Source organism: Nannizzia gypsea, genomic scaffold (genome assembly GCF_000150975.2).
Source record: "Nannizzia gypsea CBS 118893 supercont1.9 genomic scaffold, whole genome shotgun sequence".
NCBI classification, from domain to species: Eukaryota; Fungi; Ascomycota; class Eurotiomycetes; order Onygenales; family Arthrodermataceae; genus Nannizzia; species Nannizzia gypsea.
This window is the reverse complement of record NW_003345193.1, coordinates 642,538-666,565: the sequence shown is the minus strand read 5'-3', so window position 1 is coordinate 666,565 and position 24,028 is coordinate 642,538. Positions and strand designations below refer to the sequence as shown.

At 50.9% G+C, this 24,028-nt stretch overlaps 9 protein-coding genes across 9 annotated transcripts; 7 read left to right on the top strand and 2 right to left on the bottom strand.

The window, feature by feature from the left end:
• Positions 1 to 351: 351 nt before the first annotated feature.
• Positions 352 to 3,744, top strand: MGYG_08496 (acid trehalase; the record flags this gene model as incomplete). The annotated part of the gene is made up of 4 exons (XM_003169542.1): positions 352 to 369; positions 477 to 2,210; positions 2,271 to 2,564; positions 2,626 to 3,744. The coding sequence occupies 4 exons, from the start codon at positions 352 to 354 to the stop codon at positions 3,742 to 3,744; spliced, it is 3,165 nt and encodes a 1,054-aa protein (XP_003169590.1).
• Positions 3,745 to 4,346: 602 nt separating this feature from the next.
• On the top strand, positions 4,347 to 5,687 carry MGYG_08495 (Tri7; the record flags this gene model as incomplete). Its single annotated transcript, XM_003169541.1, has 2 exons — positions 4,347 to 5,134; positions 5,204 to 5,687. The coding sequence occupies 2 exons, from the start codon at positions 4,347 to 4,349 to the stop codon at positions 5,685 to 5,687; spliced, it is 1,272 nt and encodes a 423-aa protein (XP_003169589.1).
• A 511-nt stretch (positions 5,688 to 6,198) lies between these two features.
• Positions 6,199 to 7,030, top strand: MGYG_08494 (hypothetical protein; the record flags this gene model as incomplete). Its single annotated transcript, XM_003169540.1, has 2 exons — positions 6,199 to 6,603; positions 6,674 to 7,030. 2 exons carry the CDS (start codon positions 6,199 to 6,201, stop codon positions 7,028 to 7,030), a joined length of 762 nt encoding a protein of 253 aa, XP_003169588.1.
• A 242-nt stretch (positions 7,031 to 7,272) lies between these two features.
• Positions 7,273 to 8,979, bottom strand: MGYG_08493 (aromatic-L-amino-acid decarboxylase; the record flags this gene model as incomplete). The annotated part of the gene is made up of 3 exons (XM_003169539.1): positions 7,273 to 7,831; positions 7,907 to 8,837; positions 8,931 to 8,979. The coding sequence occupies 3 exons, from the start codon at positions 8,977 to 8,979 to the stop codon at positions 7,273 to 7,275; spliced, it is 1,539 nt and encodes a 512-aa protein (XP_003169587.1).
• Positions 8,980 to 9,857: 878 nt separating this feature from the next.
• Positions 9,858 to 10,361, top strand: MGYG_08492 (hypothetical protein; the record flags this gene model as incomplete). The annotated part of the gene is made up of 1 exon (XM_003169538.1): positions 9,858 to 10,361. The coding sequence occupies one exon, from the start codon at positions 9,858 to 9,860 to the stop codon at positions 10,359 to 10,361; it is 504 nt and encodes a 167-aa protein (XP_003169586.1).
• Positions 10,362 to 11,835: 1,474 nt separating this feature from the next.
• On the bottom strand, positions 11,836 to 15,107 carry MGYG_08491 (glycine dehydrogenase; the record flags this gene model as incomplete). The annotated part of the gene is made up of 2 exons (XM_003169537.1): positions 11,836 to 11,894; positions 11,954 to 15,107. The coding sequence occupies 2 exons, from the start codon at positions 15,105 to 15,107 to the stop codon at positions 11,836 to 11,838; spliced, it is 3,213 nt and encodes a 1,070-aa protein (XP_003169585.1).
• A 1,278-nt stretch (positions 15,108 to 16,385) lies between these two features.
• On the top strand, positions 16,386 to 17,273 carry MGYG_08490 (hypothetical protein; the record flags this gene model as incomplete). The annotated part of the gene is made up of 3 exons (XM_003169536.1): positions 16,386 to 16,602; positions 16,664 to 16,887; positions 16,959 to 17,273. The coding sequence occupies 3 exons, from the start codon at positions 16,386 to 16,388 to the stop codon at positions 17,271 to 17,273; spliced, it is 756 nt and encodes a 251-aa protein (XP_003169584.1).
• A 1,707-nt stretch (positions 17,274 to 18,980) lies between these two features.
• Positions 18,981 to 21,734, top strand: MGYG_08489 (hypothetical protein; the record flags this gene model as incomplete). Its single annotated transcript, XM_003169535.1, has 4 exons — positions 18,981 to 19,047; positions 19,122 to 19,212; positions 19,287 to 20,524; positions 20,593 to 21,734. The coding sequence occupies 4 exons, from the start codon at positions 18,981 to 18,983 to the stop codon at positions 21,732 to 21,734; spliced, it is 2,538 nt and encodes an 845-aa protein (XP_003169583.1).
• Positions 21,735 to 22,281: 547 nt separating this feature from the next.
• Positions 22,282 to 23,985, top strand: MGYG_08488 (transferase; the record flags this gene model as incomplete). Its single annotated transcript, XM_003169534.1, has 1 exon — positions 22,282 to 23,985. One exon carries the CDS (start codon positions 22,282 to 22,284, stop codon positions 23,983 to 23,985), a length of 1,704 nt encoding a protein of 567 aa, XP_003169582.1.
• Positions 23,986 to 24,028: the final 43 nt, after the last annotated feature.

Here is a 24,028-nt window from a genome sequence, read left to right as displayed (position 1 = left end):
CGCTTTCATGGCGCGGTCCCAGTCAACTACGTCATTCATGCTGTGTGGGAACTTGGGAAGAGCAAAGAAGCATCCATGGACGAAGAAAAAGAAACGAAAATCCGGGTCGGTGCCAATGAGATGATGCCAGTTCCTGTGCCGTATTCTTCTTCCACTGCATCATTGAGCCAGAAATGGACGGCTAAGGTAGCGTAACATTCCTGTGTCGGCACGCTGCGTGCCACTTCCAGGGCTTCCTTGCCGCAAGATTTCGTATCGCGGTGAATATAAAGGATCCCGCCTCCCGCCTCTCTGCGTCGATGGTATCTCGATAACACCTAGAGAAAGAAAGTTGGCAGGTGTCTATAAAACATGGGAAAACCGAATATTGTGAGTTAACTACATGTAACCAACTAGTTAGTCGAGCTTTGCTTGGTTACGCCTTCAGCAGGACGCGATTGAGATTGAGAATCATGTTCTAACTGGTGGCTGAATAGAGACTTGTTGCAGGCATAGTGTGGCTGCTGTTAATAATAGCGGCAGTTACAGCAGAGACTGATGCTGAACGGAATGCCGGCGTGTTTGCCCGGAATTCAGCATTGAAGAAGGGAAGCTCTGGCAGTGAACAGCCTGTTTATGCCACCCGGTTCAAAGGTGTCACCTGGGATGTTGCCAACTGGAGGTTGACGACCACCGAGCTTGACCAGGGCCACTATCAGTCTCGAGGATCTATTGCAAACGGATACCTGGGCATCAATGTTGCTGCTGTCGGGCCGTTCTTTGAACTGGACGTCCCCGTGTCTGGAGATGTGATCAATGGATGGCCCGTGTTTTCTCGCAGACAGACTTTTGCTACAATTTCTGATTTCTACAGCTTCCAACAGAGCATCAACGCAACAAATTTCCCGTGGCTGAACAAATATGGAGGCGACCTTATCAGTGGTGTTCCGCACTGGTCGGGGTTAATCTTGGATCTTGGTGACGGCAACTTTCTCGATGCCACTGTCCAGAATTCAACCATCTCAAACTTCACCTCCACCCTTGACATGAAGGGTGGAATACTCACCTGGCAGTATACCTGGAGCCCAGAAAAGCACAATGGAACGTATGACATCTTCTACCAGCTGGTAGCTCATAAACTACATGTCAACCAAGCACTCGTGCGCATGGAAATTACTCCATCCAAAGACGGAAATGTGAGTGTGGTGAACGTTATCGATGGATACTCCGCAGTCCGAACCGATTTTAAGGGCTCAGGCCAAGATGGAGGTGCTATCTATACCTCTGTGAATCCTGAGGGTATCAGCAATGTCACTGCATTTATCTATGCTGAAATGTCCGGTACCGAAGGCGTGAACTTGTCGTCATCATCGCTCGTTAACGATAAGCCATATCTTCATACGAACGGGTCTACCATTGCCCAAAGTGTGAATGTTAAGCTGCGTGCAGGTCAGACTACAAAGATAGACAAGTTTGTTGGCGCTGCGACCACGGACCAGTTCAAAAACCCTAGACAGGCCGCGAAAGATGCGTCGGCAAGGGCACTGCGGACAGGCTACGAAGAGAGCCTAAAGACCCATATTGCTGAATGGACTACCGTATTCCCCAGTGACTCTACAGAGGACTATACAATTCCCGGGAAGAAATGGCTGCCACTAGACCACCATATTATCGAGGCATCAATTGTATCCGTGGTGAATCCTTACTACCTGCTGCAATCAACTGCCAGCCACAATGCTCTGACCGCAGTGAAGAACGCGCCTCTTAACCGCGGCAGTATCGCGGTTGGCGGACTGACTTCTGATTCATATGGCGGATTGATATTCTGGGATGCGGATATATGGATGCAGCCGGGCCTTGTGGTAGCGTTCCCTGAAGCGTCGCAGATATTCTCCAATTACCGAGTGGACAAGTACGGGCAGGCACTGAGAAATGCTCAGACCCAAGACCTCTCCTCCAAAAAAAAAACTTATTTCTCGCCGGACGCTGCTGTATACCCCTGGACGAGTGGCAGATTTGGCAAATGCACAGCTACGGGTCCTTGCTTTGACTACCAGTATCATTTGAATGGTGACATCGGGATGCAGATTGTCAACAACTGGGTTACAACTGGCGATACAGAATACTTCAAGTCGAAACTCTTCCCAGTGTACAACTCTATTGCTACTTTCTTTTCGCAGTTGGTAGAGAAGAACGGGACGCAATGGACAGTAACCAACATGACGGACCCGGTGTGTTGATTCTGTCTTATCTACCCTGTTTTACTAACATTATATACTGACTGGTTACAGGATGAATTTGCCAATTTGGTTGACGGTGGCGGCTACACAATGCCTCTAATTGCAACCACCTTGAAGTATGCCAACCAGTTCCGGGAAATGTTTGGTCTCGGGGCGAACCAGACCTGGAGTGAGATAGCACAAAATGTGCAAGTATCTAGAGACCCAGCATCTCAAATAACGTTGGAGTATACAACAATGAACGGTAGCACGCAGGTGAAGCAGGCAGATATCGTTCTAAACACCTTCCCATTGCGCTATACCGAAGACTACACGCATGATAACGCTCTGCGTGACCTAGACTACGTATGTGCTTTCCTACTTTTACCTCCAATCAGCAAACTATTAACTAACAATACATAACTAGTATGCGGCGAAACAATCGCCAAACGGCCCTGCAATGACATACGCTATATTCTCCATTGTTGCCAACGAGGTATCTCCATCAGGGTGCTCTGCGTATACCTATGGTCAATATTCGTTCAGCCCGTACGTCCGGGCTCCATTCTTCCAATTCTCCGAGCAAGTGGTCGATGACTGGTCTATCAACGGAGGAACACATCCAGCATACCCATTCCTTACGGGCAACGGCGGAGCCAACCAGGTTGCAGTGTTTGGTTACTTGGGTCTACGCCTGGTATCCGATGGCATACTACATTTGAATCCGAACTTGCCCCCTCAAATCCCTCACATACGGTATAGAACGTTTTACTGGCACGGCTGGCCGTTTGAAGCCAGCGCAAACTACACACAGACCACCATCCAGCGAGCAACTAACCGACGACCCCTTGCAAGCGCTGATCCGAAGTTCGCCAATGCCCCTATCACTGTCCATGTAGGGCCGGAAAGCAATATTACAGTGTATTCGCTACCTCCGAGCGGTCAGCTGGTTATCCCTAACCGCCGGTCTGGCTCTATAAACACCCTTGAAGGCAATCTAGTCCAGTGCCAGCCAGTCTATTCACCTAACGAGTTTGCTCCCGGCCAATTCCCCATCTCAGCTGTTGACGGAGCAGCGTCAACGAAGTGGCAACCTCGACGCGCGAGCTCAACCTCATCGCTAACCGTCTCGCTGCCAGACGACGCTTCCTCTGCATCTATCTCTGGCTTCGCATTCGACTGGGCCCAAGCACCTCCTATCAGTGCAAAGGTTGTACTGCACGATGAACCTCTGCCTCCAGTGATGGATGCTGAGGATGATGCGGGCAATGGATTTTCGCATGCAACACCCCCCGGCTCAGTCACTGTGTGGGAAACGCCCGAGGTGCCGCAATCTCATCCTTACGACCCTATCACGATCGATCTCAACATGATAATGACCTACAAGGGGAACACGACCAACATCACGCTGCCGTCGGCCGTGCCAGCTACCAAGTTTGCAACTCTCCTGATCAGGGGCAACCAAGCTCTGGGCCCTGCGGAGGTCAAGGCCGGCAATGGAACTGGCGCGACGGTCGCGGAGTGGTCAATCCTGAGGTCAACCTAGTTAGCTATTTAAATCATAGAGTAGCCCTCGCTATCTCGTGTTGTAGATAGATGGTTAATATTTAATGATAGATATATATTGACACGCCACTTCACTTCAAATTGGTTAACTAGCTGGGCAATTGAGAAGTTTCTCCTGTGATTTCGAGTACCATAACTAGTTGGCTAAGTAGTTACCCGTTGACTACCTAGCTAAATGACTACGGCCACTAGGGCATCTGTCTGCCACTCTTAGCTTCCCTTGATCCCTCATCGTGGACTCTTCCTCTTCGCCTACCAGCTTCGAGCTCGCTGAAGGATAGGATGAATGTCCACTGGCTAGCCAGCCAACTACGTAGTAACGTTGATGAGCTGATCGACAGGCTTGCACACGGGACGAAAAGCCCTTCCGTCCCGTGTGTCTGATAGTTGACTAGCTATGCAGCTGCGGAACGAGACGTTGAGCTCAAATTTGGGCCTCCTGGCTGTCGCGCGACAACTGGCCAGTCAGCTATTATATTAAACTAGAGGTATGTCTCTTCGTCTTCCCGTTCATTCAATGGCTGACAGTGGTAGTATCTTGTTCATTGACTCTCTGGCTGTCTGCAGAGTAGAGAGCTGAAGATGACCTACAGCTACAGCCACGGCTACGCCCTCGCGACCTTCGTCGCGGCCATCACGGCGCATATCCTCCTCGTCCTCGTCCTCGTCTACGTCCCGCCGACTTCCTCCCTGCGAGCATGGCTGTTACCGGTGCTGGTAGTCCCTACGCTCGTCGTGTCGCGGACGGCCGTCCACGCAACTCCCGTCATGCCGCTCAACTTTGTCATTGGCGTCGGCTACGGCTTGAGGTTGGCGCTGGAGATGTTCGACCTTCTCTGCATATCAAAGGTGGCCTATCCGGGGCACACTGGCTCTAAGACCAGCGACGGGACTCGTGGCAAGCCGGGTGACAGTTTGCCTTGGTATACCAGAGCCTACAGAGCAGCGGTATGGCTGGGTGAGGCCTCTTCTACGGACAGAGGGCGAAACGGGTACATCGACATCTCTCGAGAGAAGGCAAAGAAGACGTCAAAAAGGCAGTTCCTGGTTTTCAGATCTATACGCTTTATACTTTGCTATTTACTGCTGGACTTGATCACGTCTCAGTCCCTGGAGGATGCGGATGTCAAGTTTGCTCCCGGTAAGGAGAAGATCCTTTCTCGCATCATAGCTGGAGACTTCTCGGGCCAGGATTTTGGAGAGACCCTGGGCTCGATCGTTGGGTTCGCCGCGGCAGGATACCTGAATCTGGTTGTCCTTATTGATTTCGCCTCGGTGCTGGCAGTGAGCCTGGGAATTAGTGAGGTTCAAGACTGGCCTCCTTGGTTCGGGCCCTTGACCAAGCTCTACTCCATTAGGAATTTTTGGAGGTAAGCTCCGTCCTTGCTTATGGTTGTACATATACGGGGGGTACTTGCGTTTGCTAATATACTAGGCAGCGTGGTATGGCACCGACAGTTGCGGGTACTTCTCTACAACCATGGTTACTTTATCACTCATTCCATCCTACGTCTACCCCTTCCAGACAGCGTTTCACCCGAGTCCAAGGCCTTGCTATTGCTTATTCGATATGTCAGGATGCAAGCGATCTTTCTAATGTCGGGGTTAATGCACATGCCTATCGATATGATGCAGAACATTCCTCTGCGGGAGTCCGGGATAGTGATGTTCTTCACAGCTCAAGCTCTAGGGATCCTGATTGAGGATACAGTCTGCTCTACCTACCGCTGGATCACGACTGGGTCATTCTCCCGTCAAGCCCACAGGGGCTCGAGGACGAAGGAACCGGCGCTATGGAAGAAGCTGATCGGCTTTGCCTGGGTTCTATGCTGGGCGATGTGTTGTGTGCCACCTTGGATCTTCCCTACCATCCGCCAGTCTGCCATGTCCGCTGTTCCTTATTCGTTCTTCACCAAGGCGTAGACATACCGGACGGCCATAGGCTGACAGTTTGTCTGGTTTAATTAATTTTCAGCCAGGGTCCGTCAGCCCATAGTTATATCATCCCGGCCAACACGGAGATTTTTTTATAACCTGACAACAACTGACCATCAGCTTGGTTTCATCTTCAAAAGACGGCGATATTCTGTAACTGCATCGACATAACCGAGGAAGACTGACGAACAGTATCAAAACATACCCAGTTATTCCCCGTGCTGCCTGGCATCTCCCTGGATGAAGATGGCCCTTTTCCCGAAGGAAGCACCGGCCAGCTGCATCGTCTAGTCAAGATACCTGCAAGTCAGTACCAGCCAGCCTCACAGGGGGTGAATCTGGGAATATAAAGAGGCTATCTATACCCCTCGATTCAGGTCCTTTTTCTATCCATCAGTAGACATCGTCCAGATTTGAGCACATCTACTTCACCACGAGTACAACAAAATACAACAACACTTTTTAAAGGAAAACTCCTCTCATCTATCATTCTATAACCATGTCTAAGCCAACTATTGCCCTGGTCCCCGGTGCCTGGCACACCCCAGCCCACTACGAGGAGTTTCTCGCCTTGTTCGAAAAGGCTGGCTACCCAACCGCCTGTCTTCAGCTCCCTGGCGTTGACTCTGCCAACCCTAACGACGAGACCGTTGCCACCAACGCCGCCTACCTCCGCGAAAAGCTGCTGCTCCCTCTTCTCGACGATGGAAAGAATGTCGTCCTGGTCATGCACTCCTTCGGCGGCTGCATTGGAAGTGTAGCTGCTGCCGGCCTTAGCAAGAAAGACCGTGGCTCCAGCGGAGGAGTCGTCGGACTTATCTTCATTGCTGGCTTCCTGGCCAAGGAGTCCATGTCTCTCTTCGATGCCCTGGGCGGCAAGTTTGACGACTTTGTCAATGTTGATGTATGTTCTCAGCGCCCCTAATACATCACAACTGATTTGTATATTCATTAGTTACTGACATGATGGATAGGATGCAACTGGCCAGCTTACGATTGAGAACCCAACTGATGTCCTGTTCCATGACGTTCCAGGCGATGTTGCTGCAAAGGCAGTTGGCCAGCTGAAGCAACAGTCCAAGTCTGTTCTGAAGAGCCCCAGCGCCGCCCCAGCCTGGCAGGAAGAGTTCTACAATGGCGGCCGACGAGGATACATCAGAGCTACCCAGGACCGCTGTGTGCCTGCCGCCATCCAGACCATGATGCTGGACAAGAGCGAACTGGACTGGAACATCAAGGACGTCGAGGCCAGCCACAGCCCCTACCTGAGCCGCCCCCAGGAGACCTTTGATATCATCAATGGCATGATCACTGCCATTTGGAACCAGTGATTGGTATGAATAGGCTATAACATGTATACGAGGGAGCGAATGTGAGATGATAGATGATAGACAGTGTATTTATTTCCGCTAATCAAAGTATAATTCTTTTTCATTTCTTCTGCGAGCTCTAAAGTGCAACTACAGTATTCTTTCTATTAAACCAAAAAAAAAAGGAAAAAATGCATGAGGGGAGATCTATCAGCAAGTCTATCAGCTAGATGGTGCATATGCTTCTATCTTTTTTTTTACCTTCAGTTCTTCACCTCTCCGATGCTCGACTGGTTATCTAGAACTTCCTTGGTCACTCGAACGAGTATATCAAATGCGTTTCTCACATACTTCTCTCCTGCCAACTCGTTGACGCTCACCACTCGAATGACATACACTCCTCCCACAACGGAGGAAGTAAGGAAGACCTCCTTGCCGGCATTGACACGCTCGTACACCTCGCGGGTGACGGAATTGCTGTCACCTCCAGCAACCCGCTGAGCCGCAGCTTCAGTGACACGGAAGACGGTCAGCCCAAAGGCTGGGGGAGTGACCAGCTCGAACAAATCAGGCTGGTTCCGGACGAAGCCGGCGAATGTCTTGCCCAGATCTACGCCTTTGCGGATATGGGCTTGCATGGCCTTGATGCCGTATGAGCGCAGGACGAACCAGATTTTGAGAGAGCGGAACCGTCGTCCCAGCGGGAGCTGCCAGTTTCTGTAGTCTGTCACTGCGCCGGCATCAGAATGAGGGTTCCGGAGATAGTGAGGAGTGATATCCAGGGCTGAGGTCAGGTCAACCCGGTTGCGTATGAACAAACAGCTATCGGTCAGAGGTCAGTTAGTGCATGTGGATAGGTATATAGATATAGTCACAATAACGGAAGAGGATACAGACCTAGCATCGAAGTTGACGAGCAACCACTTATGCATGTTGAAGTTGAAGCTGTCGACCCCCTCGCTCCAGTCCTTGGTGATATACTGGTACTCATCGCAGATGAGCGCTGCGCCGGCGTAGGCAGCATCGACATGAACCCAGATCCTCTTCCACGACTCCCGCTCGTTCAGGACGGCCTTGATCTCGGCGAACCTGTCCGTGGCGCAGGTGCTGGTGGTGCCCAGTGTGGTTGTTAGGTAGTAGGGCATCAACCCGTCCCTCTCACACTTCTCCAGCACCTCCCGCAACGCATCCCCGGTCATGGCAAAGTCGTCCTTCAGCCGGGTCGGCACAGTCCTGTGTCTGGTGCTCACGATCCGGGCTCCCTTGGCCGTGCAGCTATGGGCCTGGTCGCTGCCCAGCGAGACCAGCTTCGACTTGATCTCTATCAGCCGGTCCTCCCACTGCTCGGAGCCTTCGTCCAGCCCCTCGGCCCTGGCCATGGTGCTCGCATAGCGTTCCCGGGCAGCCACCATGACGGTGATGACGGCTTCACTCGCGCTGCCCTGGATCACGCCGCCGCCCCGGGTCGCGGAGGTGCTGAGAAAGCAGTCTGGCAGGCCCAGGGCCTTTGCCACCCAGTCCATGACGGCGATCTCGAGCTCGGTGACGACGGGCGAGCACAGCCAGTTGAAGGCCGGGGCGTTGAATGCGGCCGAGTACATCTCCCCCAGGATGCTCGGGTATGTCACAATCGCCGGGAAGAAGGCCATGAAGTTGGGCGACTGCCAGTGAGTAACGCCCGGCTTGATCAGCGTCTCAATGTCCGCCTGTATCTGGCTCCATGGCTCTGCTTCCTGCGGTGCGGATGCGGGCAGCCGGCCCTTGAGATAGCCGGGCTCGATGTCCGGCAGGACCTGCTGCGACGGCAGGCTGTCGAAGTACCGGATAACTGCAGTCCAGACGTTAGCTCTCTATCCTCTGTTTGTCTTTTTATAACCAGTGTTCAATGGGAGGAAGGGAGGGAGGGAGGGACAAGGCGTACTCTCATCCACTACCGAATGCGCGGCGGAGCGGAACTGGTCCTGGTCCATGTCGTCTTCCTAAGCAGGTGCAGGGGCTCGGGCAGCTCGTTATTTCAAACAGCGGATAAACAAGCTGCTGGTTTATCATTCAACTATGCAACTGGTTCGCTAACCTCCCTTCCCGGCCAGAAGACGAAGCTGGTGACTCTTATATAGTTATGCAGTTAACTACCTAAGTTGCCCGGCTTCAGCCATCGGCGGTCACTAAAAACTCACCCGAAACGCCACCCGCGGCTAACTCAACTCAGCAGCTCGTTGACAGGCAGCTAAGCGTAACTTACCAGAGACCATTAACTAGTTAAGGCACCGATAAAACTGAACCGATGAAAACCCCCCCCCTTGTCTGGGATGGACGAAGCCCGATCTGCTTCATGCGACGCCTGCATGCGTTTCGCTTAGAGCTAGTGACTCCCCACGCTGAATCACCGCGCCGCATCGTCCCTGCGCCCCTGAGCATCATCGTCGCGGAAGCGGCCGGGCGCGGTCGGGCGAACTGCTTCGACGGTCATACACAGCTTGCATGGATCCTGCACCGCGGTGAATAAGTGCAGGCATCTTTGTTAATACATTCCTAGCTATATAACTAACACCATGCTAGGCACTCCCAGGCTGACTCCTGAGCCGTTAGTTATATTGCGCTGTGCTGGCCCCCAGGCTTAAGACGCTTGCAAACATGATAAAGGACCACGCATGCTTACACAGCCACGGCGACAGGGCAGATCCTTATAAAGGACCGGCGAGGCCTTCTCGCACCTCTCGAAGAGACTCTTGAGGCCTCTTTTTTTCTTGTTTGTTTGCCTGTTATAACTACTTACCTCGTTGCTCGGTTGACTGCCGACTGCTCGCGCGCTGTGATAGTCAAATAACTAGCTATCGGAAGCCAAACGATGTCTGTCCTACACGCCCATCGCCGGGCTTCGTTGCACAAACACCACAAGAGATTCTTTCATGAAAACAGTGTTAACCTGGTGCTCGTCGCATGCGGCTGTGTTCTTGTGGTCCTCTCCATCTTCCTGCTCTTCTACCGCGCACAAAAGCGCAAGGCCGCTGCACCCAGCCAGAATTTTCAGTTCCAGGGCCACGGCCAGACCATGCCACAGCACCCCGACGGCGTGGCTGCTGTCCCATTTTACCTTGGCCAAACTGTCCAGCCGGCCCATCTAGGTCTGCAGAGGCATGGGGAAGACCAGTTCGATATTCCAGCCCCTCCGTATTACCCCCGGGAGCAAGATGCTGCAAAGCAAGACCAGACCCTCTCTTATTCTTCTTCTTCTTCTTCTCCTCATCCCCCTCCACGGACAAGGTCGCCTCCACCAGACTATATACCGTCAACTACGCCAAATAGTCAGCCCGGCCGGCAAACAGATCCAAGCAGCACCTCGAATCAATGAATAACCATGTCTTAACCGCAACGAACAAACGCATAGACGGGAGGGTAGTCTGTTTATTCCTTCTCGCTTCGAACTATATCACGAGCATTTGGGCTTCACCAAGGATTTATCTTGTTTTCTTGTTTCCCCTTTGAGCCTTAGCCGAAATTACGGAGTTTACTGGTCTGCGATGCATGTCTTTATAATGAGTATTTTAATGGTTCAGAGTTACCATGTTATTAATCGTATTTCCCAAGGTGCAGAAACACACCGCACAAGATGGCGGTATCTGCTGTTGCTAGTTACCAACTTGTGGTATAAAGAAACTGACAGCCATCCCCAGAGCTGTGTTTATCCCTCGTGTCATACAACTTGCGAAAGGGGGTATATTTTAGGTCCTCAAGTCCCCTTTTTCTTTATTGAAATAATCTTTCTTTATCTCAGACTTTATGAACAAAGAAACGGTTTCCAGGTATTATGCAAATTCATGATATACACAAATGTACGGTTTTGTAGTCCTTGGATCCAAGTGGTACTTCCCGACCGTAACTACTATCTAAGGAGAAGCATAGTAGTCCACTATAACGAAGGACTAACTGGAGACCAGTTATAGAAAACAGTGTGGTAGAAATACAAATAGAAATAACAAGAAAAGAAGAACGAAACACATTGTTCAACCACCCAAACTTTTGGTGCTAGTTACCTTCGAAGTACACAGCATATTTGGAGGAGTCAAATACACCATCTTCTGAAACACTCTTCTGAAACAGCATTTTTAGTTGGGCCAGTATTAGCCTGGCAGTAACATAGATCAGAAATACCGCTCAATAAACGAATTTCATAGAGTATAATAAAGCGAGGCAGACGCTATAACTTATTTAAGTACGGAGTACTCCCAAGTATGTATCTTTCTTTTCCGCAAACATCAAAAAGCGATCAAAGTTCTAGACCCGCTTGTTAAATAAGGTGAAAAGTGGGGCAATACCGTGTTCCTCTTTAACCTTGTTTTCTACCGAGCGTCAAAAGCGCTAAAAAGTGTTATATAGTAGTACAGAAAGCAGTGAGATGAAGCCTGGTGTGATTGTCTGGAAGGAATCTACTCATGGAGATTCATCCACAGTAAGGGGTTAGCTACTTGAACCCGCCCCTTGTCTGCCTTATAAGTAGATTGGAAATCTTATAAAAAGGTTCATATCTCGTTGAAAAAAATAGACGTGATATCGGACATAAAAAAAAATCTCATGGCTCTATCCATTGAAGAGGAGGTCTAAAGCGAAATAGTACAGAAGCTAGGGGTATTGTGTTGAGACATTTAGGTCATGACGACATGTGTAGCTGTATGATGAATGGTGAATTATAAGTTGAAGCTCGAGTTGCTTCTGGTTTATTTCTTGCAGCAGATTTAACTTTTCGGGTAAAAAAAAAAAGAAAAAGAAAAGAGAAAGATGTAAAGCTGTACGAAAGATGCTTAAAAGAATTGAGGACGCAGGGGTATCTAGTCGGTGGCGTCTTCCACAGGTCCGCAGGTGCAGAATAGATTTTGGTCACCGAATGCTATGGCAAAAGTTAGTATTTAACTATCAACTTATTAACGTGCAAGGAAATAAACTTACCATCGTCAACTCTTGCAACTGTGGGCCAGAATTTCTTCTCTAGTAGCCAAGGGAGAGGATATGCAGCGGCCTCTCTGGTGTATGGACGGTCCCACTCTGTGGTGAGCAGATCTCTCTGGGTGTGAGGAGCGAGCTTAAGAACGTTATTCTCCTTTGGCTGTTCGCCTCGTTCAATGGCAGCGATCTCGCCACGGATGGAGATGAGGGCATCGCAGAAGCGGTCGAGCTCAGCCTTGCTCTCGGACTCGGTAGGCTCAATCATGAGAGTGTTGGCAACTGGGAACGACATGGTTGGCGAATGGAAGCCGTAGTCCTGTAGTCGCTTGGCGATGTCGATGGCTTCAACTCCCGCGCTGGCCTTGAACTGGCGGACATCGAGGATGAACTCGTGAGCGCATCGGCCGTTGGCATTGGTGTACAGGATGGGGAAATGAGGCTTTAGTCTGGAGAGAATATAGTTGGCGTTGAGCAGGGTAACCTTAGTTGCGTGGGTGAGGCCTCTGGCGCCCATCATGTTGATGTATGCCAAAGTGATGGGAAGGATGCTTGCGCTGCCGAAGGGTGCAGCGCTGATGGGGGGAGAGTCTACAGATGCAGGTCGCTTGGCAAGCAAGTGGTCATTGAGAGGATGCGAAGGGAGGAATGGACGGAGGTGCTCTGCAACGCCGATGGGACCAACACCAGGACCACCGCCACCGTGGGGGATACAGAAGGTCTTGTGGAGGTTGAGATGGCAGACATCAGCGCCGATTTCACCCGGCGAGCAAAGACCGATCTGGGCGTTCATGTTGGCGCCGTCCATGTAGACTTGGCCACCGTATTGATGGACAACCTGGCAGACCTCCTTGATGCTGGGCTCAAACACACCGTATGTGCTAGGGTATGTGATCATGATGGCACCGAGTTCATCCTTATGCTTCTCACACTTAGCACGAAGGTCAGCAACGTCGAGGTTGCCGGTTGCAGTGTCGCATTTGACGGGGACGACGCGCATTCCGGCCATGGCAGCACTGGCTGGGTTAGTTCCGTGGGCAGAAACTGGGATCAAGCAGATGTTACGCTTTCCGGGCTGGCCGTTGCTGTCGTGGTATTTCTTGATGGCCTTCAATCCGGCAAATTCACCCTGGGCACCAGAGTTGGGCTGGATGGTAACCTCGGCCATACCGGTGATGTTGGCCAATTGTTTCTCAAGATCCTCGATCATATCGATGTAGCCCTTGACTGAGGCAGTGGGAGTGAAAGGATGGATGGAGGAGAACTCAGGCCAGGTAATGGGCAGCATTTCAGTGGTGGCGTTAAGCTTCATAGTGCAAGAGCCGAGAGAGATCATGGAGTGAGCAAGGGAGAGATCCTTGGATCCAAGGTGCTGGATGTATCGAAGCATCTCGGTCTCAGAATGGTGGCTGTTGAAGACTGGGTGGGTAAGATAAGATGAGGTTCGCTTGACGGCCTCAGGGATCTCAACTGGCTGAACATCCTTGGACAGGTCGATGGTTTCGGCGCCTTGGTAGGGAGAGAACTTGACAAACACCGAGAGCAACTTCTCGACGTCACTCACTCCCATGGTCTCGTCGAGGGAGACACCAACCTTGGAGGAGCCAACTCGTCTGAGGTAGAGAGAAGAAGCGAGCGCTGCGTCCATGAGAGAGTCGGCTTCGGCTTGAGAGCTGGTGTCAATGACAAGAGTGTCGAAAGCGACACCTTCGCCCCCAGCGTTGCCTCTGGTAGGAACGTTGAAGCCAAGAGCAACCAATTTGGCCTTTAGCAAAGCAGTGAGAGACATGGTACGCTCGGCAATAGCCTTGAGGCCCTTGGGCCCGTGGTACACTGCGTAGAAGGCCGACATGTTTGCAAGAAGTGCCTGGGCAGTACAGATGTTGCTGGTAGCCTTCTCACGACGGATATGCTGCTCACGAGTCTGGAGGGCAAGACGCAAGGCACGGTTTCCTAGTCTGTCCTTGGAGACGCCGACGATGCGGCCGGGGATCTTTCGCTTGTTCTTCTCAGTGCAGGCAAAGAAGGCAGCCTGAGGGCCACCAAAGCCCATGGGAACACCGAACCGCTGGGAGTTACCGAAGGCAATGTCAGCACCAAACTCTCCGGGGGCCTTGAGGACAGTCAAAGCAAGCAGATCAGTAGCAACACTGAACATAGCTCCCTGCTCGTGAATCTGGTTTCCAAGAGCCTGGAAGTCGTAGACACCACCCTCAGTATCGGGGTACTGAGCCAGAACACCGATCAACTTGTCTCCCTGATCTTTGACAAGCTTGAAGTCATCGGCCATAATGTCACCAACAACCAGGTTGATACCGAATCCCTGGGCACGAGACTTCATGACAGCAAGAGTCTGCGGGTGGCATAGGTGGGAGGCAACGAAGGCCTTTCCGGCCTGCTTTTGTTTGCTAGCCGGGAGGGCAGCCCAGGACATGGTCATGGCCTCTGCGGCGGCAGTAGCTTCGTCGAGAACGGAGGCATTGGCAACAGGTAGACCGGTGAGGTCAGAGGTAAGGGTCTGGAAGTTGAGCAGAGACTCAAGACGGCCCTGACTGATCTCGGGCTGGTAAGGAGTGTAGCTGGTGTACCAGATGGGGTTCTCAAGGACGTTCCGCTGGATGACTGGGGGAACGATGGTGCCATAGTATCCGCATCCAATGTGTGACCGACCGGTAGTATCGATGTCCTTCTTGTACGCCTCAAACAGTTTGATCATGTCCGACTCGCCCAGGCCGCCGTGCAGGCCGTCCCGCGGCAATTTAGTGGCGGTCTCCTTCGGGTCCGCTAGGCCGAGCTCTTTAGCCGAGAGGATATCTGCTGGCAGCACCTGATGCACGAACTCGTCGAGGGTTTTTGCCGGAGGATCCAGCACGCTCAGCATCTCCTCAGCAGACGACTGCGAGGGCCCAATGTGTCGACGGGGGAAGCTGTCTAGTGGCTGTTGGATATCAGTCGCACCACCAGCGGCGCTGGAGTGGACGCTGCGGTAGACACCGGCGGTACCACGGTAGGTACGAGAGGTAGCAGAGCGGAGGCATTGGCGACAGGCAGTCAGCGGCGACAGCTGGCGAGGAGTGGTTCGTAGCAGAGCTGCGGCTTGAGTCTGGCGGGCAGCGAGATGCCTACCGCCGAAGCGGAGGGCCGTGAGAGCAGCTACCATTCTTCGCGGTAGATAATGCTAAAGTAATGGGTTGTGGTATAAAGTAGGCGTAGGATGCTGTCAATTGAACAGTAGCATAGGCTTCTTCAGAGCAGCACCAGCATCGTCAACAGTAAAGACGATGGGGGAAGAAGATGAAAACGAACGATTGTGGAGGGCGTTTTCGGAGTTTTTGCTCTACTTTTCGTTGTTGTTTTTTCGGGAAAAAGCAAACCAAACGAGTTCGGAGGGGAAAAAGATGCCTCGGCCGACACTCGGGGAAGTCACATGATGCATTTTATTACGCCGAGCCAGTAAGATGACGAAAAAATGGTGATATACATAAATTTTATTGGTCAATATTTAAAGGGGGAAATAAAGTTATCTGGATGCTCCGATTGGTGGGTCCTGATCTGATAAGACCAGCACGACCGGGTGTTTACGTAACAATTTGGTCTTGGCAGTTTCCAAGCCCTAAAAAGCCGCCTAAACAGGAAGGCAAGAAGTTTCAGCGACGAATACAAGGGACATTTCGAATATTCTACAACTGACGGAGTAACCAAGTGGTTACTGACATTGTTGATTCGCCGATGGAGAGACCCGATCACTGATTGTATTGACAGATAACCAACTCGCTAGTTGCTAGCTCTAGTTGTTAGAGTGACATGGAGCTCACTAGTTTGTGAGATGGCTGCATTGACAGCCTTGGAAGAAGCACCAGAACCTGCGGTCAAGCCGTCCAATGCATGAATGAAGAACATGATAGCGGAGGAGATGGAAAGATGACTGGTTTGAATACCCCATATTGTAATAAACCGAGGAGCTCAAGGCTTCTTCTGTTTTACCCCGATAGATTACCGTCACCGTCATAAATCCAGTGTGGCTCTGATACCACTCAAAACCGGTGAAGCTGTGCAGCTAGCAAATTGTTGTTATTTTTTTCTTTTTTACCTCTGTGGCTTGCTTGGTTTTGAGCATCAGCACTGCTCTTATCATGTCGGAAATTTGGATTCGTTATGCAGCCAGCGGTTCCTTCGGCGGGTGGCTCGGCTTCCACTGCCTATTACATCAGGGTTGCACCAATGTCTAGCATGTAGGGTGCTGACCAATCTATCACGGAGCCAGTGGGACCCGGTATGGACTCAGCAGCCGTCTTGGATCTCAACGCCCGGGCAGGATACCAAATGTCTAGTTAGCAGCTGATGATGCTGGTTCCACCGAATAATCATCAAGCAGCCTCCCACCGATGCAAATACCACTAAAGAACGGGCGCCCTCCGTGTTCCAGTACGAACTAAAGATGCAAAGGTTTAGAAAAGACCCAATGATAAGACAGCTTGTCGATTATATCTCTGAATCAGAGTCTTGTGGGCCGATGATAGTTCTACAAACATTTACACATTTTCTCTGGGAAACCAGGCATCCTAGTGAGTCTAGTCTGAGGGAGATCAAGTGGATTTTGAAATGTGCTCTTCTCGGCATCTTTACCGTTCATATGAAGGGCCTGGTTTATGCTGGTAAGTATCTATCCATGATCACAATGTTGGCTATTCTTAGGTTTAACTATGTAATAATCAGATCTTAAGATGGAGAATAATATGATTGGTAGACTTAACCGCTCCAATCCAAATGAAATGTCCGGGATACCGTTGTCTGGTTGGCAGACTGTGGAGCGAGTCAGTGCCGCCATGTCTCTAATTTCATTGTACTTTTCCGTTATTTTCCCCGGAAGTAGTTATAAAACCCTCAGACAAGGCAATCAATCACATCTCTTACCTATCGAAACCCCGAAGTTCATTTTGGTAAGCCATGGTCTTGCTGGTATTATCAATCCAACAGGCCGTTTATCTATTTTCTAATACCTATTCTATAGCTCGCTCAGCTCCTCCAAGTCCCGATCGACTTTAACCCCCCTGGACTCTACGGTTCAACCGGCCAAGTTGGCACTCTAGAGGGAAAGACCCAGCGTGACCTCAATACGCTTCCCCTCATGAAAATCGTCCCAGGAGTGTATGAGATGGCCGGAAAGAAACTACGACAGAGACGACAGGCGCTCGTCAGCGTGAAGCATGCGAAGGAATACTCTCTAAAGATGAACAACGGTTCGCTGCCGGCCATTGATACGACCATAACTTCCGATATGCCTATCAAGATGGCTGCGAAAATGTACGCTTTGAGATGTTTCTGAGACGTTCCATTGGATCCTCTGCCCGACAACCCGTCAAACCTACCGACAACTGGATATACCGCTCAACACCTGCAATGGCATGGCGTCTCTCCCTTTCCCATCCTTACCACGCAACAAAACCCTCAACCACGGCCTTTGGTGGCGGGCATGTGACTGGATGTTCGAACAGTATCACTTTGGTCGTCTTCCATGTGCTATCGTGGATGAATTGGTGCCTTCGGAGCTGAATCCTTCCAACGTCTTCCATGGTATGAGCCAGCGTGCGGGATCAAGGAGCGAATTTCTCGTCCATATTATGCAGTGCTACGATGCAGATACAGTAGATAATACTGATACTGGGTATAGTTATAGGGGGTAACTAATAGGAGGACACTACTTCAACTCATCCGTGAGACAAGACAGCTTGCTAGTTATATATCTAATTTGTGAAATGGCTGAGTCAAAAGATTGAGCGTACGTCGGAGGTCACCAGTTGATGCAATATACTAACAAAAATCTAACCCCGGATCAGCTAAAGGTGCATGGAATATCACCAAAGAATTGGCCTAACATCACCGATCAAGTTCGATTACAGCTTGACGGGAACTTATTTCAAAATATTGGAACGAAGAGGTCGAACTTGCATCGCTATAACTAATTTACAGATTTATGCGCTTAAATGGTGAAAAGCTCATCCTTTGCCTGATTGATATTCTTAAAGCCGCCTCGCCGCTGTCGTGTGTAACACGCTACCATTCACTACTAAATACGGAGTACCTAGGTTAACTATTGATAGATCGAAATACACTTTCAAGAAAAGGGGAAGAGAGACGCGCTCCGCCTGCGGCTGAAACTCGCCGAGAATTCAATGCTGACCCTTTTTACCCCTGGACGGTCTCGGTCATCTGCCAGGGCCTTGAGAATTGAGAGTCGATGTCGATTGACTCTTGGATACGGGAGCATATGTTACATCTCGAGATTCTGCGGGCAAGTTGGCGAGCCACGCCGCAAATTCAACCGTCCACGTTTCATCAGAAGCGGTCATGACCCCAGGGTTTCGTCACTGACCTCCATGCAAATCACGCTGGATACGAAGTAACTCGTAAACTAATACTTCGGAGTCCAGGGGGTCGTTAACTTGTTAGCATGTGACTGGTTGAGCCGCAAGACACCATCCACTTTCCAGGCGCCGGCGCAAGTGCTTATTCTCACTTTGATATCCCAAAATTTCTCGTTTCTGACGACGACAATAAAACAATAAAGGGGGAGGCACTATATTTCCCATCTCTTTGGCTGGTTCTACGAGCCGCGACTCAGGAGACAACTAGATGACGATCCCGATCCTCGCTCAGGCCCAATGGCTGGTTGGGTTGGATTAACTAGTCTAAACTACGATACCAAATTCTGACCCGTCCATGCATAAAGAACAAGAGCGACGACCCTTGTCGGTTTACCTTTTAGAGTCTCAATTTTGAGATATTATTGGCTCATCGCCCACAACTCCGGATAAATAAGATGCTGCCTTTTAATATGAGCCCGTATAGGCAGTGTGATGGGTGTGTGCTGTGAGAGATTTAGGCCGCTATATATAGATATATATAGCAGCGAGGGTCACCCGCTGCAGCTCTTCTGTGTCGGGCTCCCCCCTTTGTGGTACAACTTCTTGCCTCCCTCGACTCTATATCAACAGTCTATGGTTAATACTGCGTTAACGGGGTACTGTACAAGATGCTGGAACTAAAGGACCTCTCAGTCGGATCAGTCTCCGGCATGATAGCCGCGGGCGTCTTCTTCGGTGGGCTTCGCTCTCTCACAATTCATATTCCGGATGCCAGAAACTAACGGATTTCCTCTTTTAACTATAACCAGTCCAGGTTTTTGTACCGCTGGCCCTCCCCCTTATCCTCCTTGGTTTACTTACGGAGCGAAATTCCTCCATCACTCTCCCTGCCGCGTCCTGGTAAGCCCCCAGTTATGTACTGAGAAGTCAGATACATCTGCCCAGTATATTTATATTGAGGTATATATAACTAGGTCCGTAGCTGGCCGGTTCTTCCACTCTTCCCTATGGCCTCGAATTCTCGGGTCAGACTCTGCAACAACAACTGGTCAGTCTCGGGCCATCGGAGGTATTACCTTGCTCAGCACCCTTACCACAGTTCTGTTCGGTATTACTGCCGTTGTGACTCCGTTGGGTTTGTATGAAGGCGTTTCTCCAAAAACAGAGACCAAGTTTGCGGATTTCCATTACATCAAGGACACCTCCCCTATCGGCTACGGCACACCAGCAAGGGGTGATGTGCGGTTCAGTCGCGTCTGCGGCGGGTTTACTCCCCAGGTATGCCCTCACTCGAACGGCAATTTGACCACAACCGAAAACTCGACGGGGACATATGTTAGTGGCGATTGGTATGACACCAGGATCCCTCAGCGCGTGATAGATATGTTTCAAAGTGGTCTGTCCTCCCAGAAGAGTTCCGTGTCGAGTATATTCGACATCCAGTGGCGATCATACACCTACTCGACGATTGATGATGGACCCAATAGCCTGGTCATAGATAATGGAACAAGATACCCCGTGGGAGCTTTTCGACAAATTTCCAGCCTTGTTCTCAACGATCGGATAGAGGCCGTTGAAGGTCTCGTCGTTGATACTAAGGATGGAGGGATTGGATTCAGGAACCACACGGCGCCTCCAGTTGAGCCATTTGGAAGTTCCTGGTCTGAAGATATTCTTTTCATCGTCCCGGAAACTCAGTGCGTTGACACCAATCTGACCCTGGACTTTTCTGTGCCACTTAGAAGCTCTGAATCCGTTGGCTCCCCGATTGCCAACCTTGTGTTGACCGACCGAGGCGGCTTCACAAATCTTGTTCTAGAGTATCCTTATTGGGACCGCAATGATACCCAGCGGAGACCGGAACTCTGGCATCGTGCGTATAAGGCCGCCTGGATCAATAATGCCTGGTCCATGGCATTCATGAACGTAACCAACCTTCGGAATGAAAGTGACCCGGATTCGAAAGCATTCACGTATCTTGATTCATTCCTCGGCAAGAGATTTCCTCTCCAGGTAAATGGTTCGAGCTCGACTACCATTAACATTCGACCGGATAGTCTCGTCACGAGCTCGTTGTTTGGATATTATCTCAGCGGGACGGACATGGGCGTCAACGGAACCAAGCTCTCTTCTCTCAACATCACCACTCCGGATAAACCTCCTCTCTATTCCAATCCCTGGAAAGTAAACTCACTGAACTTTTCCTCTGCTAGTGAGTATACGTCTCTTATCCGTCATCTTTGGTAGTAGTTATCGATTCTTACAATAAGTGAACAATAGACATTCTTTGCAGCGGCTCGGGTGGAAAGGATCTGGCGAACATAACCAATATTGCAGCTAAGTGTGGCCTTCTGTACGGCGCACCGCAACGAGTTGATGGCGGCGAATCACTCATCTTCGAACCAGGATCCAACTGGACCGTACCGATGTATTCGTGCATCTCAGTAACGAAGGCTGTCATTAAAACGGTTGACTTCCGCTTCAACGGCACCGACGATAAGCTCTCCTCCTTGACTGTAACAGGCCTTCGCGAGAAGCAGTACCCCAACGAAGAATCCAAGCCACTATGGGCCGTCGAAGATACCACGATGTATCTTCGTGACGTCAGAGCATTATGGGGTCTAGTATCAGAAGAGGGTGTGAAGGGGGATCAAAACATTTCCACGATCAGAAAGGAATCCCTCTATCTACCAGGAGGTGGCGAAAGCAGTGGCCTCAATGCTATCGACTACCAGAACCTTCCAGGGGTAAACTTCTACACAGATGCTCTCGGGGCCGCCTATGAAGGTGTTTCGAGCTCGAGCGAAAGCTACAGCGGCGGAAACCAGCTTGCGATGTATCGGCTATGGCAGGAACTTTCCAGGAATGCCAGCACCGTAGGCAAGATCAAGAATCTCATCTGGACCGATATCGCGCTCAACGCCGTCACTGGAACCAGGAGCATCAGTCCGGACAAGAACAACAAGCAAGTCCTCGCGAAACGTGATGATGGCGATTCACAGTCCACGAACGGAATCCCCATAACTATATACCAGAGACGCGTGCACTATAAATACGGCTATGGTGTTTTAGCCTTTATCTCCCTGGTAGTTATCGCCGGAGTATTCTTCTTGCTAACCTCGCTCTGCATCCTTCGTCGTACCGGGCTCTCCAAGACGCGGAAGTACCTCGACGAGACCTCTGTGGGAAGGATCCTGGCTGCTAGAAGTATGATTTCTGGTAGCCCTCGTCCAGGTGCGGGCATCAGCAGGGAGCCGACGGATACCTGGATGAAGTCGACGGGGAAGACATCTATCACGTTAGGATCTGATCAGCCTCCTAATAACAAATTGGATGGGACGAATACGATATATCCTGGAGCGGCTGCTGTATCTGTGAGTACAGATAAAATCGAGCAGTCTTCTTACCTCCTGGGCAACTAGCTAAAGAATTCGTGTATTCATTGAATGATACAATGGCGAAATCACCCCTGAGGAAGTTTTCTAGCCCGTTTTCAGCCTCATCCAGTTGTTACCGAGAAGTTAGCTAATTAATTGGTCAACGTATACAGGGATTAACCGGGCACCCAAAGGAGACGCTGCACTGGAAGGAAGGATGAGAGAAAAAGAGTCTTACAGGTTCATGCGTGGGCAACTCAGACCCCCATGCTAATTAATTTATCTTTGCTAGGTTGATATTCGATAGTAATAAAAAGGAGGTACGGAGGATATTACTCATAATTAGCCATAAGGAAGAACAAGGATGAAAATGGGCTGCAGCTAATAATGAGTAGTTGCGGGATAATGATGCTGAGGCTTGAGGACTCCAAGTACTGAGACTATGTTCATCCATGCCTGAGTTGCTCTTCTGATGCATTTATGTCTATCCTATTCCTATATACTTAACTAGTTAGAATCCTGTTCCCAAGATATGGTCACAAAATAAACAGAACACAAGCCTGAAGCTGCAAATAACTAGATAACTACCATCATGGCCCCCTTTAAGACCTCCATCCTGCAGTCTGAGCGACTATTTCCCAAGACGAAACTGGACTCAGAGCAAACGATAGCGCTGTCGCTGCTGGATGCAACCACTGTGAACTTTGCGCCCACTTGCTTGAGCTGGCTGTGTGAAGCCCCTGAAAATACTACGGGATGCGGCGAGGACTTCAGCCTGGCGGACCATCTACGCCAGTCGCTGCGAGTTGCGTTGGATGCCTATCCGCAATGGAGTGGTCAGATTACTGCCATAACCACAATCGACAGCACAGCAGGGCCTTCATTTCCCTCTGCTTCCTCCTCTTCTTCTTCCCGTCCTCATGCGCAGCGCTTTGGACGAGTCCATGTCCACTACGGGACGTCTCAGGATGCCGGCGTCGAGTTCACAGTTGCCGATAGCACGGCCACTCTGGGTGCTCTCTATCCGGCCTCGCGAGCAACAGACAAGCCTGCCTGGAACCGCCAGGAGATACCACTTGACGAATTCATCCCCTCAATAGCGCTGTCCAATGCACTGCAGCCTGCTACTGAGAGTACTAGTGCAGACGATGGCCGTGTTGTCTCCCTCCTCCCGCCGCCCTTGCTGGTAGTCCAGCTGACGAACTTGGCCTGTGGCGGCTTCGTTTTGACCGTCAAGTGCGCCCATCCGCTGGCCGATATCCAGTCTCTGGTATACTTTGTAAAGGACTGGGCCAGTGTCAGTCGGTCAGTCCTCTCGAACACCCCGTGTCCAGCCCTGAAGCCTCAGTTTGAGCCTGGGTTGCTAGACTCTCTGGCCGCAGGTGACATCGATGCCATCGAGGCAGACACGGCTATCATTCAGAAGACTAAAAGCATGCCTCTTCATCGCTACGACTGGTGGGCGCCTTCGCCCGGTGCCCCTTGGCCCGTCAAGGTGCCTGACGGCCTGGCCTGCAAGACGATATCTCCAGCCGGCAAGCCAATGCCGTGGTCTGAATGGAATGTGGCCGAGCCCGTCTCACACTATGTTGTGCACTTCAACCGGCGCCAGGTAGAAGCCGTATCAAGGGCAGCAACAGCCACTGGACTCTCTCAGGGCACAGGCGCAGTCCAAACCCGCACCAGCCAGCACGATGCCATCCTGGCTCATGTCTGGTCATGCATCAACCGCGCTCGCAAGCTAGAAGATGACAAGGGAGACAACCGGCCAGTGCACTGCGATCTCGTATACGGTGTACGTCCTGCCTTCAAGCTTGACAAGTCCTTCATGGGTTCACCCATCATCATGGTCAACGTAGAGATGTCAGCATCAAAGCCTCCCGCTCTTCAGGCCATCGCACAACGCATCCGCCAGACGATCACGGACATCAGCCAGCCGGATCTTCTCGCCGCACACCTTCACAGCGTGGCCTACGAAGAGTCGCCGCAGCGTATCTGGCAGGCCTTCCTGGGCCGGCGCCATATCCTGGTAACGACCTGGGCGCGCGCGGGTATCTACGAGGTTGATTTCGGGTTCAGCTCGTCGTCTGCTCCCAGTATTCGGTATGCAGAGGGCGTCGTCCCCGACATGGATGGGAATGTCTTGATAAAAGAGGCGCCTCCCTTGAAGAAGACGGATCTCTCTGATGGAAGAAGCTCCTGGACTGCAGATGGCGTGGATGTTTCTCTTCGCCTTCGGGCTGAGGACATGGACCGCCTGCTTCAGGACCCTTTGCTCTTCCCGCTGTATGAATAGATTCTTATCATATAACCAAATAACTAAGCACCTAGGTAGTTAA